The 14,896-nt window shown below is 34.4% G+C and overlaps 1 protein-coding gene across 9 annotated transcripts in view; it reads right to left on the reverse strand.

The window, feature by feature from the left end:
* SDCCAG8 (SHH signaling and ciliogenesis regulator SDCCAG8) overlaps window positions 1-14,896 on the reverse strand; it is a 273,722-nt gene that overhangs the window by 118,986 nt on the left and 139,840 nt on the right. For all 9 annotated transcript variants that reach the window (XM_061187382.1, XM_061187380.1, XM_061187385.1 and 6 more), the window contains one exon: window positions 5,276-5,418. In XM_061187382.1, coding sequence (XP_061043365.1) covers window positions 5,276-5,418 — 143 coding nt within the window. The remainder of the gene's footprint in view (window positions 1-5,275; window positions 5,419-14,896) is intronic.

Raw genomic sequence — 14,896 nt, forward strand, 5'->3', positions numbered from 1 at the left:
GAATTGTTAGAATGGTTATCATTTGATTCGGCTATGCTTAAACATGTATGTGCATACTAAGTTAAAAATGAAAGAAAAGTTACAGAATCATAACATAGTATAATATGTACAAGAAAAATTCCCAACAAAAATTTTCAATCTTATCTCCATGCCTTATTTTTTACCCTGATACACCTGATAATACATATATATGTATATATGTATATATTTGTTTATTTATATATCAATACTGGGCTTTGAACAAATAGTTGTAAACTTGCAATATATTAACCATTCTTATAATAATGACTTATTGAGCTCCAACTCTTTGCAAAGGGCTGAGGTAGGTGCTCTGAAAAATATAATATTAATAAGGCCTCTCCTCCCACTTGAGGAATAATGCATTATAGAAGGGAAGACTAGCAGGTACATAAAAACTTCAGAGTATGAATTTATTTTTTTCAGATTTTCATTTTTCCTGTTTTGAGGAATTTGTTCAGTAGTAAGAAGTGCCTTCAGCTCTAAGTAGGAAGGATGATTCAGTGGGAAACATGCTCCCTCTGGCATGGGTCATCAGGGAGGACTACAGTGGAAAAATCAGGATTTCAGGGAGACCTGGAAAAGAAGGTAAGATTACAATAGGGCTAGAGAAGCTCAAAGGGGTATTCCAGGTGTAGAGAACAGTAAAAGGGGAGAACAGTCCAAAAGTTGAAGGAGGGTTGCATCTGCTTAAATCACATGCTGGAAATCAGCGTGTGAGAGGATGAAACTGGTAGCAATGAAATAAAACCAGAAGGTTGGGAGCCTGTCAGGCAACCTTAAATGCTGAGTGGTCTGGACCTTCTACAATAGCAGGGCACCAAGGAAGGTTTTGAGAGCAGGTAACAGAGTCAAGACGGTGCTTATGGATATCCACTTAGCAGTGGTTGGCACAAGAGATTGGAAGGATGTTAGGAGAGTATTTTCATAACCCTTATGAGAAGCTGGCAGAGCCTAAATTATGATGAATGTAAATGGTGGGTAGGAAGGACATTTCTATGAAATCTCTTTGAGCTTCAAACTAAGGAAACATTTTAAACACAGGATACTCCAAGCAATTTAAATACCTAATGTCCAGAAACAGGAATTTAATAATGCATTGTCTTAAATCATTGTTAGAATCATTGACTATCAGAGCTGGAAGGAAACTTGATGATCTAGTCTAACCTAATTTTATAGGTAAGTATGTGGGTTCAAAGAATTAAGTAATTTGTCAAAAGTTGCAAAGGTAGTGAATGCCTGTTAGAAGATACTATAACTCAGTTTCCTTAACCCTAGGATACCTACCAACTGCCACACCCATACCCTTAGTAAAGTGTGTGGTTTTAATTGTTACTTCACCAAAAGCATACTTTGAATCACTCTTTATTCTTTTCTTACACACTGAAGGTCCCATTTCAGTCTCCTTAGCTATTCTTCCACTGTACTTGAAAACATGGTCCTCTCCACGTGCTTTCACCCACTCCTTCGGCTACAATATCTTTACGTAAAAGCATCCAGATCTAAACCTCTAGTCCTGATCTTTCTCCTCACGCTAGATCTACCCTGGACATCTCCATCGGAGTTCCGAAATAAAACATAGCCTTTCCTCTGCTACTCCTTTTACATTCCCTAGTTGAGTTAATGGATCATCTAGTTAACACAGGCTAGAAACTCTGGAATCACCTTTAATTGTAGACTCTCTTATCACTACCTTAAATGCCTCCTGAAGATGCTATTTCCTTTCCATTTTACTGGCTCAGTCACAGCTGAGGACTACTACTGTACTTATATCCTAATTGGAGTCTCTGCCAATCATCTCTTCCAGAACCAATCTGTTTTCACAGTGCCTTTCAATTACCTTCTTTAAATACACATTGGATCCTATCATAGTTCAAGCTCTCTTGACTTCTTACTTGAGTTAAACAGCCTCACAACTGAGGAACTGTAAACGTTTTCTATAAAGGGCCAGATAATAAATATTTTAGGCTTTGAGGACCATACTCAATTCTGCCAAGGCAGTGCTATACATAATACATAAAGGATAATCATGGCTGTGTCCAATAAAATTTTACTTATGGATGTATAATTTTTATGTGTCACAAAACATTGTTTTTCTTTTTTCCCCCCAACCCTTTAAAAATATAGAAAACGTTGACAGCTCATGGACCATAAAAAAACAGATGATGTGCCAGATTTGGCCTATGGGCTGTAGCTGCCACCTCTGTCCTAACTGGCCTTCTTGTCTCCTACAACAACTCTCCAAGTTCACTCTCCACACAGCTGTCTGAGTCAGGATCCCAACCCAAAAAGTTGATCATGTCAGCAGCCCTGATTAAAGTACATCAAGAGTAACTCCAGAATATGGCCCACAAGACCCCTCCTCTGGTTCCTCTCCCCTTTCCAGGTTTATCTCTTGCCAAACACCTAATGTGACTGTAGAGTTTATATTCCCTCCCATCTTTATGTCTTTGCATATATTGTTCCCTCTACCTGGGCTATTCACCCCACCTTTCTCCACTTTGAGGACTCCTATTCATGAACTCGGAAAGCTTTCCCTATCACCTTCAGCTGCAATGCAGAATGAGCCAGTTCTCCTTTATATGTGCTCCTGTGGTAATCTTCACTTCTCTAATTACACTGTTATCACACTCTACTATAATTGCATATATAGATCTGGCTCCTTAGTAGAGTGTGAACAACCTAAGGGTAGGAACTGAGTTTTTTTTTTCTCTCTGTGTCCAGGGCCATCCAATGTACTTAAAAGATAGTAGGTGCTCAATAAATACTTGTTAAATAAGTGAATGTTATATTTACTAATTGGGTCCTTCAATAAATGAATTTCTATTTTCCATTTTTAAGTCCAATTAGACAATAAAGAGAAATTGCAAAAAAGTGGCAGGTTATTTTTCTTTCAGATTGGCCTATGGATTTCTACTCCAGTTTTAATTGTCTTTGCCCTAGAAGATTTGAATCCTTATTTTATCATTACTTTATATCATCTTTTTCATATTTAATTTTAAACTCTGTTTAGAATATGCCACTCAAAATATTTAAATTAAGACTAAATGAAGCACTACCTGTGTGGGATTTATTTATTTCAGCTGGTTTACACTGAAAAAGAAAGACGTGAAGTTTCCCAGCCACACACTTGAGTATATGAATCAATAGAGTGGTGAGGGGAAGCAAACTCTAAAAAACCCCAAATTATATATCAGAAATATTTAGCCCAACAACCAAGTCACATTTTCAGTGCAAAAGAGAGATATCCACAGTTCCTTCCATTTTTTATTGTCAACTTTAAATTTATGAATGTGGATTTTATAAAACATCAATGTAGACTAAGTGTAAAATGCTTACAAAAGAGTACTACATTTAGAAAATAGGTAATTAAGTTTTATTTTCTATAAGACTAAGTTAAATTTTGGTAGACTTGTAAATAAAGCTCAATAGGAAAAGCTTTCTATGGAACCAAGCAAAACCGTTTTTCTTAAGAACAAAGGAATTAGTTACCACCAGTCCATTTTCAGCAGTTGCTGCATCTTAATATGCTTTACTTGCAAGAAATGGATCTTGTCAGACAGTACAAATTGATACTGCACAGGAAAGCTCTCTATGGACTTTGACTTCAGAAATTAACTCTCTGAATAAGACAGAATGGCAAAGGGGACAAAACCAGCATTAATATTTATTTATTGAAGCTCAGCCGCACTGAGACATTAAAAGCTGTCCTATTTCTGTGGGTTAGTGGTACTTAGCACACAAATTGTTGGTTCTCAATAGAAGTCTGACAGAGAAGAAGAACTATTAACTATCATGATCAAGCTAAATTCCAAAACTTCTAAGATTAAATAACCATAGGAACTATGTTAACATTACATTCTCAGTTCTACAATGACAATACTCTAAATGGGCATTAAAATAATGGTTATTATTCTGCAGTATTAAGCAATTTTTTCTCATAAAAGTGTTTCATCTCTTGGGATTTTTCCAGATATCACACATGTATAAATGATTTGTTTTCTTTCTTTCTTTTTTTCCTTTCTCTCTTTCTCCTTCTTTCTTCTCTTTTTCTTTCATTGTTTAAAAAGGAAGTTGGCAAACCATTTGGAATATTATCATAACAAAATGTTTTTAACCAAGTTTGATTTTAACAGAACTAGAGGCATCTTAACACTAACCCAAAACTTTGGGAGGTTCACCAACCTCTAGAATATTTTTTTTCTCCAAATGCAGGCTGTTCAAGTGGTGCTTTTCTCCATCTGTTATCATACCGTGCTCAGAATTACATTGTCATATTTAATGTAAAAGGGATCAGTCCCCTTTCATAGTTTAAATTCAACATACTACTATGATTAGAAGACCAGTGTTTTTCTAATTTATGAATAAACCAAATTTTATAAACTTACATGTGTATTTAGACAAAGTTCTCTCTAAAAACTGAAAAACTCTAAGAACTGAACAAACCCAAAGCCTTGATCTGAAAACTGAAAAATCGTACTAAAACTCAAAGGGAAAAGAAACCCATTTATATGGTAATGTGACTTACCTACAATTTCAGTTTAAATTTTTCTCTGTGTATATTTATGTATGTGTATGTGTGTTTTCAATACAGCAAATTGCCCAATGTTTACTACCTAAAATGTCTTACTGTAATTTAGGGCTGAGCTACATGTTTACTAAAGTTTTATGACAATGATAATCACAATATCTCATGATGGAAGCAATGTAATTTGAAACCACGATAGTGTAAGCATGCTTATAGTAATGGTTTAAACATGAACAGTGCTAATCAATTTCATCTCTAAATTTTACACCTCTTTAGGACTCAGGTTGCTTATTTTGTATCAGTTCCATCTCAGTTTGCATCTTAGAATGTCTTTTACTTTGTCTCTTTCACCACTGACAGTATCTGATTATTTTGCTAAATATATTCCTCAGATACTTCAGTTCAACATTTTTATTAGACACAGAATTAACAGAAGAGGTAGTGTAGTGGTAGAAGAAATATGTCATTTTGCTTATATTGATAGAGAGTCACCTAAATATTTGAGCACTGTAGATGAAAGGTTTTGTAATATATCAGTAATTCCCTGCCACACTTATCATTCACATGTCTGGGTGTTTTGCTTACCACATCTCCACTTTTCTTAATATGCCTAAAAACCGTGTGTGAATTGAATGACTAAGACTTAACTCTAACAAATGTTTGGAAGCCTGTGGCAAAAATCAGTGGAATGAAATTGGTGCTATGGTGCATAATGGGATTAGGCGGTACCTGGTGAGGTGCAGTTGGTGCTCAGATTTGCCCAGCAGTTCTGTCAGTTTCAGGCACTCCTCTCCGGCCCGGGTTGCCTTCTGCTGCTCCTGTTCCAAGTGCTGCTTGCTTTCACTCAGTTCTAAACTCAATTTCTCTATTTCCTTAGGTAGAGAGAAGAGGGAAAAAGCATCCTATAAAATATATGCACTTGAATTCCAAATTATCTCATTTTTATTTTTGCCATGAATTTTAATGTGATGAAAAATTATTAGAAAATTTAGGCTAGCTTCCATTTTATGACAAAGGGAATTAACACAGCCAAAACTGCACATTAGTGAGGATTTTTCAGATCGTAAGATTCAGTCTAATTTTAAAAATGAAATGATTAAATGAGAATAGTCAAAATGGATAATCTGCACTTTGAATCTAAGGCTCAGTCCCTTTAAAAAATAATACGAACTTAAAAAGTCACTATTTTTAAAATACAACATTTCTGTTTGTGAGATTAGATCAGACATGTGCAGTGATTTACATCAAATATGAGACTCTTTTTTTTAAAAGATACATTTATGGTTTCATTTGGATGTTTTGAAAACCAAATTAGATCGTAAAATAATTGAAGATATCTTTTAGAAAAATGTGAGGTGTAAAAGAAGGCATCATTATGATGCACAATATTATTTGGAAAAAAATAATTTAGGAAAAAAATAAAGCATGAGAACCTTCAAGCGTTCTGAATGTATGACATTTCTGAGCTAAAATAATATTGCATTATAATTGCATTTTAAAAAGGCAACAAAAGCACTCTAAGATAATAAACATCTAAAATATATGAAAATTTATGATAGTTTATTCTTTGGTCTCAGTATGAAATTATCCTTTTTTTACTGAAACTCAAATATTTCAAAGCAAAAATATGTTACATAGAACATAGTTTAAATAATTTATACATTAAAGTACAAATATTTATTTATTATGGAACATCCATAATTTAAAAAAAAGAAAATAGAAGAGATAAATATTCAGACTACTAAAACAAGAAAAACAAAAAAGGGGAAAGTAAAGGGTTGAAACGTTTTCAAGTTCAGCAGAAAGCAAGAAGCAATTTTAATACACAAAAATGCAATCCACTCTTGGAAAACAAAACCATGTCTAAGTAGAGTTTTAAACTTGGTATTTAAGTACATTCTAATGTCCTCATGTCATTACTCAATATTCTGAACAATCTACAACTATATTTAATATATCAGGCAGGATAAACTAAATAATTTATTTTTCTACATTTATTGCACTACAAATATTCAGTTTATCCCCATCAAAACTGTGCATTACCAACAATATAATAAAACAACTTACTATAAGTTATTTATTTTAAAAAAACCTAAGTAATAATGAGTATATTGCTTTCATTCAGAGTAGATTTTCTATATCTTTCAGATTAGGATACTAAGTGAAACTGGTTTGTTTAAAATATTTTTAACCGTTAAAGTTATATCAATATATTTCCATTCATAACTAAACATAATTAAAGAGATGGAAAAATATAATAGAAAAGTCTCCTAAGTTTTGTCTAACATTTATGAAATTAACAAAAAAGCAAAGAAATATAGAATTGGAATTATACACTAATTTTAAAATTTCAAAAATTCATTCATTAATTTTTTTACACAGTGCTATATGCAAGAATCTATACTAAATATTACGGTGGACTCAGAGAGTTTCCATCTCTACACTCAGAACTTAACAATTCAGTTGAGTAAATGAGACATAAACACACAAAAAGACTATCAAAATACAAAGCATATAAAAAACAACAAATGAGACTTAGAGAAAATCTGTGCTTCAGTAGGCCAGATTAGGGATACACTAGCATGGGCTAGAAAAGTGGGAAAGAAGGTAAGGCCACATAAACTCATGGAATGATAGATTAGACCAATTATGAAACATCTTGAATTCTAGATTTATAAAGCTGTATTTTTCTTACAGAGAATGAGGAAAAAATGGTTTAAACAGGTATGCAATATGAGAACAGAGCTTCAAAAAACTGGATCAATGTGTATGATCATTAAAGATAGTAGAGACTGGCAGTAGGGAGACCACAAAAAGACAGGTGCAATACTCCAAACATGAGAAGTAGAGACACTTAGAAGTATAAAGAGAACATGATGAGTATATGTAAATATCAATAAAAGGAGAGCTATCAGGAGACAACAAAGAATTTTGAATTGAGAGGATACAAAAAAATGACAGAAATAGAAAGTGTATAAAATTCCAAACTTTCTTCAAAAGAAAAGGTGCAAGGACTTCCCTGGTGGTGCAGTGGTTAGGAGTCCGCCTGCGAATGTAGGGGACACAGGTTCGAGCCCTGGTCCGGGGGGATCCCACATGCTGCGGAGCAACTAAGCCCGTGTGCCACAACTCCTGAGCCTGCGCTCTAGAGCCCACAAGCCACAACTACTGAGCCCACGTGCCACAACTACTGAAGCCAGAGCGTCTAGAGCCCGTGCTCCGCAACAAGAGAAGCTACCGCAATGAGAAGCCCGCGCACTGCAACAAAGAGTAGCCCCCGCTCTCTGCAATTAGAGAAAGCCCGCGCACAGCAACGAAGATCCAATGCAGCCAAAAATAAAATAAATTTTATTAATTAAAATAAAAAAGAAAATGTGCAACAATTTTTATAAGTACTTTCCAACAACAACATATGTAACCTTACATTGGTAATTAGGTTTTAAGTATAAAGCATCTGCTTTCTTAATCTCATGCAATAAAAAGTCAGCGGCCACACTGAAAGTCAGTCAAACATAGAGATAAATAACATGGGCCCAAAAGTCAACACAAATCAGGGTTTCAGACACAGCTCTGGCACTTTCCAGCTCTGTGACCTTGGACAAGTGACACAACTCTTACCAGTTTCTTCAGTCTAAAATGAGAGTGATAACTCTAGCAAGCTCCTAAAACTACTGTGAAGATAAAATGAGATGATGAGTACTTAGCAGAGTGCCTAGCATATAGTAAGAGCAGAAAAAAAGACAGCTAGTATCATTACTACTGATTTTTCTCTGTCTTTCAAGAAGAGCAAAAATGTAAGTAGAAGAAAAAGACCTGCCTAAGGATATATAGTTATCACTGTGGACTAAAGAGTTCTTGATTTAGTTCAATGAAATTTCCAGATAAACTCCTATTTTGGAGAAAACTGAATAAAACTTTATTATAATTTCAAAACGCAAAAAGCATTTTTGCTAGGAAGATGGAAAATTACTGCCTGCTTCTGATTATCTGTGCCAGAGAAACAGCTTATTGGTGCAGATAATCAAAATCAACAAATAATCTAACCAGCTGGACCAGGGCTCAACACTTACTCCCTGAGTCAGGAAAATCTGCCATGGCACCAACTCCAACAGTTAGAAGAGGAATCTCTTGCCAGAAATGCCATACTCCCACTGGCAGGGTAACCCTCTGTCTCACCCAACTAGGTCAAGGCTGCTTCCTTGGCTGTATGTAGTGGCTCAGGGATTAAAGACCAACAACAGTCGTAGGCCAATTGTACACTACTCTCAAAGTACACTATTAACCTGCAATGTACAATGCAGTTTGATATGGCCATCTTTTGGCTAACCAGGCAAAGACGAGTTCAGATAGCTTTACGCTGTACCAAAAGATACACTTCAAGTCATGAATGTAACCACAGGAATAACTGAAAGTAGAAACTGTTAAAAGTGGCTACCTCAGGAGAATAGTACCAAGGATGGGATGTGGAGAAAGGGAGACTCATTACTGTTCATTTATAATCTGTAATGTACCAAATTTTCTTATTAATCATGGTAAACTTTATTATAATTATTTATTAGATTTTCTTATCAAAGTAATGTGCCTAATTTAAGTCAAATAGTACACCCATCTCCAAGCCTAATCCTCAATGGCACACAGTATCCACCCCTGACATTTATCTTCATACTTTTAAATAACAGACTTATAATGCTATCCCTTGACTTTGCTACATTAGACATCATCTACTGACTTCCTATATTAAAAAAGGTAGTGATTTAGCTCTCTTATACCACCCAATATACGTACGTCACCCTCCCATATAACAATTTTGGTTAAATCATTAGTCAGTAGTTCATTTACATTATAATGATTTTAGAAATATTATTCACTACTGAGACAAGCATTATTCTGCTTAAATTAATTTTCTTGTAAAACATTTTATTATTTATGTAGAATTAATTGCTTGCTTTTTAATAGTTATTTTTCTAGGTAAGTAACATTTTTCCCCAAATGTTCAAACAGGTCACTCAAATACCCATCAATAAAATTTTTTCAAATAATGAAACATATCAGATAAATCATCAGTTCCGTTAAATTATTTTCCTAGATATACCCTTCTTGGTGACTTATGTCTGGCCTGGTTGATCTCTGTCTTGGGTTAAGCCTTACCCATGCTCCTATTAGAGTTTCCTATTTTCTGGGTTTTAAGTCATCCTGTTTTACAGTTTACTCCCTTTTTTGGTTGAAGTACATTCTCCAGGTAACTTTCACAAGAAAGGTTACATGAATAATACATTTTCAAAAAGTATCTGTATGCCTGAAAGTGCTGTTATTCTATGCATATACTTGATAATTTGGCTAGGTATGAATATCTATGCTGACACCAATTGTCATTCAGGATTTTTAAGGGATTACTCCACTGTCTTCAAGATTGTAATATTATAATTTAAAAGCCCTATGCCATTCTGATTCCTAATATTTGGTCTATGATTTGCTTTTTTGTTTCTGAAAGCTTTTATAATATTTTTTTTTTTTTTAAAGCTTGATGGTATTCACATTGCTTAATTTGTGTCATGCTTTTACTTATTTATTTATTTATGGCTGTGTTGGGTCTTCGTTTCTGTGCGAGGGCTTTCTCTAGTTGTGGCAAGCGGGGGCCACTCTTCATCACGGTGCGCGGGCCTCTCACTATCGCGGCCTCTCTTGTTGCGGAGCACAGGCTCCAGACGCGCAGGCTCAGTAATTGTGGCTCACGGGCCCAGCTCCTCCGTGGCATGTGGGATCTTCCCAGACCAGGGCTTGAACCCGTGTCCCCTGCATTGGCAGGCAGATTCTCAACCACCGCGCCACCAGGGAAGCCCTATAATAATTTTTTTCCCTGGAATTTTGAAATTTTACAATGTTAGACTTTGGGATGGGCCTTTTTTCATGCATTGTGCTGGGTTTTCAGTAGGCTCTTTTCAATCTGGAGGTTTGTTTTCTTTAGTTTGAAGAAATTTTCTTGTACTATTATTTTAAAATATTTTGATGCTATATATTTTAATAATTCCTCTTCTTGGAACTCCTGGACATTGGTTTTTGGCTCTGTTGAATTGATCATCTAATTTTCTTATATATTCTCTCTATTTGTTTTCTGATTCTAACTTCTGAGATAGTCCCTTGACTTCATGTTCCAAAAATTCTATTGAATTTAAGAAAAAAAATGTTAGCACAGTTTTCATTTCCATGAGCTATTTCTTTTTTTCATTGTTTTTACATAGCATGCTATTTTTATCTTATTAATATAATATTGTATGTCTCCATTAAAATATTAAAGTATTTTAAATGTTCTCCTCTGCTAATAGTGCCTCAGTTTCCTTTTTTGCTATTTACGTGTTTTAGACACTCTATTATATAAGAGGCTTTCTTCAAATACATAGTGATACTTGGCAGTCTTTTCATATTTGAGAATGAAGTACTTAAGAAAAGTTTGGATGAAATGATTTTTGGGTAATGTAATAGTTTAGATTATTCTTCAGCAAATATTCACTTCTATCACCCTTCCACTGGGATTGGAATATGCTATCTCTCCCCAGTGACTTTGGGCTTAGCCATCTGATTTCACTTGGCCAATGGAATTTTCATGTCTATAATGAAAGCAGAAGTCATAAATATATTTATGTGGTTTGACTTTTTTTTATATTCTGGTGATTCTCCATGAGAAAAGCATGCCCTGGATAGCTGCTGCCCTTTTTGCCTGGACCACACAATAAATACATGTGGATCAGAACCAAACCCAAACCATAGCTAAGACAACCCACAACCCACAACCTGAAGCAGAGCCACCCAGTCAAATGCAGCACAACAGATCAATCATATTCTAGCTGACCTGAAGATTGATGAACATGAGCATAAATGATTGCTATTGTAAGCCATGAGTTTCTTCAATATAAAATAATTGACAAAGCACTCTTAAGGAGTGCTACAACTGTATATCATCTTAGAATTTATTTCATTTTTGAAACAACTGCATGAAGCATATAGGGCAGGTATCCTTGTTTATACAAATAAGAAACTGAGGGTCAAAAACATTGAATGATTGTCCAAAGAAGTAAATCTAAGTCTTGAACCAGATGTACTGACATTGCTCCTCCATACCATACCATAAATTAGACAATAGCTTTTAATCTTTTTCTTTTCTTCTCTTTTTAACCAAGATCCATAGTAACAAATCCATTTTACATCACAATTTAGAAACATGCACACTCTCCCACATATATGTATAAATGTAACTATCATTTCATAAAACAATATTAATCCTCATTATATGTGAAGCACTCAGACATTTCCTATTCCTTCTTATTTTATTCCACGTTTAACAACAAAAAAAAAAACTTTTGGTTTCACCCCATAAGATCAATTTCATGATCCTACAATTTAAAAAGTAGGGAAGGAGTCAAGATGGTGGAGGAGTAGGAGGCGGAGGAGTTCACCTCTCCCCACAGATGCATCAAGAAATGGACAATTCTCACACAGCACTGGCTGAACACTAGCAGAGGACCTCAGACACCTAAAAGGACAAGAAAGACCCCTGTGTAACTGGGTAGGACAAAAGAAGAGGAGAGGAAGAGGAATACATGCACCCTAGTGTTCATTGCAGCACTATTTACAATAGCCAGGACATGGAAGCAACCTAAATGTCCATTGACAGAGGAATGGATAAAGAAGATGCAGTATATATATACAATGGAATATTACTCAGCCATAAAAAAGAATGAAATAACGCCATCTGTAGTGAAATGGATGGACCTAGAGACTGTCATACTGAATGAAGTAAGTCAGACAGACAAATATCATATGATATTGCTTATATGTGGAATCTAAAAAAAGAGTACAAATGAACTTATCTACAAAACAAAAATAGAGTTACAGATGTAGAAAACAAACTTATGCTTACCAGGGGTTAAGCAGGGGAGGGACAAACTGAGAGATTGGGATTGACATCTACACACTACTATATATAAAATAGATAACTAATAAGGACCTACTGTAGAGCCCAGGAAACTCTACTCAACACTCTGTAATGTCCTATACGGGAAAAGAATCTAAAAAAGAGTGGATATATGCATACATATAACTGATTCACTTTGCTGTACACCTGAAACTAACACAACATTGTAAATCAACTATACTCTAATAAAAATTAAAAAAAAAAAGAGGGTCACAGATGTAGAAAACAGACTAATGGTTACCAAGGTGGAAGGGAGGAGGGATAAATTGGGAGATTGGGATTGACATATATACACTACTATATATAAAATAGGTAACTAATAAGAACCTACTGTATAGCACAGAGAACTCTACTCAGTACACTGTAATGTCCTATATGGGAAAAGAATCTTACTGGATATATGTATAGGTATAACTGATTCACTTTGCTGTACAGCAGAAACTAACACAACATTGTAAATCAACTATACCCCAATAAAAATTAATTTAAAAATATAAAAAATAAAAGGGTATATTTCTGATTATAAACTATATATATATATACTTTTTTTTCCATCTTTTTAAATAGGATTTATTTTTTTGAGAAGTTTCAGGTTTACAAAACAATTGAGCAGAAAGTTCAGAAATTTCCCATAAATCCATCTCTCCCTCCCACATAAAGTTTCCTGTTATTAACATTTTGCTTTAGTGTGATACATTTATCACAATTGATGAAGCAATATTGATACATTATTATTAATTAAAGCCCATAGTTTCCATGAAGTTTCACTTTTTGTATTTCTTTGACTTTTGACAAATGCATACTGCCATGTATCCATCATTACAGTATTATATAGAATAGTTTCAGTGCCCTACAAATCATCTGTGCTTCAACCCTTCTTCCTTTCCCTTAACCCCCTGGCAACCACTGGTCTTTTACTGTCTCTATAGTTTTGCCTTTTTCCAGAATGTCATATAGTTGGAATCATACTGTAACATAGTCTTTTCAGACTGCCTTCTTTCATTTGGCAATACACATTTAAGTTTTCTCTGTGTCTTTTTGTATCTTGATAGCTCATTTCTTTTTATCTCTGAATAATATTTTATCGTATGGATGTAATACAGTTTGTTTAACCATTTACCTACATCTTGGTAGCTTCCAATTTTAAGGCAATAATAAATAAATCTGCTGTAAACGATCTGTATATAGATGTGTGTGTGGACATAAGTTTACAACTTATTTGGATGAATACCTAGGACTACAGTTCCCAGTTTGTATGGTAAGACTATGTTTAGCTCTATAAGAAATTGCCAAACTGTTTTCTAAAGTGGTTGTACCGTTTTGCATTCCCACCACTAGTGGGTGAGAGTTCCTATTGCTCTACAATCTGGCTAGCATTTGATGTTCTTACTGCTTTGGATTTTATCAGAAATGTATTTTGCAATTTTTTTCTCCAGTCTGCGATTTGTCTTTCATTCTCTTCATAGTGTCATTTGCAGAGTAAAAGAAAAACTATATATTTTATATAAATTAAATAGAATGAAATAAAGAATTTCATTAAGAGAAGTTCTATTATATACTTCTCCTGATTTCCTGAGGAAAAATATCTTAAGAAATGAATGCAAAACCCATTTAAAAAATTTTATGTCATCTTAATCCTGAAGGATAACCTTACTTGGAAAGAAAAGGTAGCATATAGGAGCTATTTTAATCCAATGGTAGTGATTTATCCCTGCTACTAAACGTTATGTGACTTAAAAATCATTTAATAATCATTAATACAGGGTAATTTATTTGTATACATAAGAAGAAAATGAGGAGAAAAGAAAAAAATACTACAGAACGGTAGGAAGACTGGAACCCTTCCTTGCACAGTGAGAAAGAAGAACCTGTGGTTTTGAAGCTGAGAAAATTTGACAATATGAATTTATCACTCAGAACCCAATGGATGAATTCATAGAATACATTTAGAAAAGTAAAGTGGCATATGATATTGAAAAATAAAACATAACAATCTATCACTTGGGAGATAAACAATAGTTTCTATCAAGTTCTGTGTGGGTAAAAAATATGTACTCATTAGAAATTGAGTATTCACCCCCTGACACTTTTATTAACTCCTAGATGTTAAGAATGATTTTATCAAATCATTAATAAGGTTTTGTCTGGAGCTACACTAGCTACCTGTGGCTACTTAAATTTAATTTAATTAAAATAGAGAATGTAGTTGCTCAGTTGCATTAATCACAAAAGTGCTAAACAGCCACATATGGATCATGGCTGCCATATCAGACAGTGCAGGTGTAAAATATCTCATCATCACAGAAAATTCTACTTGATAACACTGGCCTAGAATATAGCCAAATTTATTTCTAAGACTCACTCTCCAAACTAGACTCTTG

The sequence above is a fragment of the Eubalaena glacialis genome, chromosome 3, assembly GCF_028564815.1.
Source record: "Eubalaena glacialis isolate mEubGla1 chromosome 3, mEubGla1.1.hap2.+ XY, whole genome shotgun sequence".
NCBI classification, from domain to species: Eukaryota; Metazoa; Chordata; class Mammalia; order Artiodactyla; family Balaenidae; genus Eubalaena; species Eubalaena glacialis.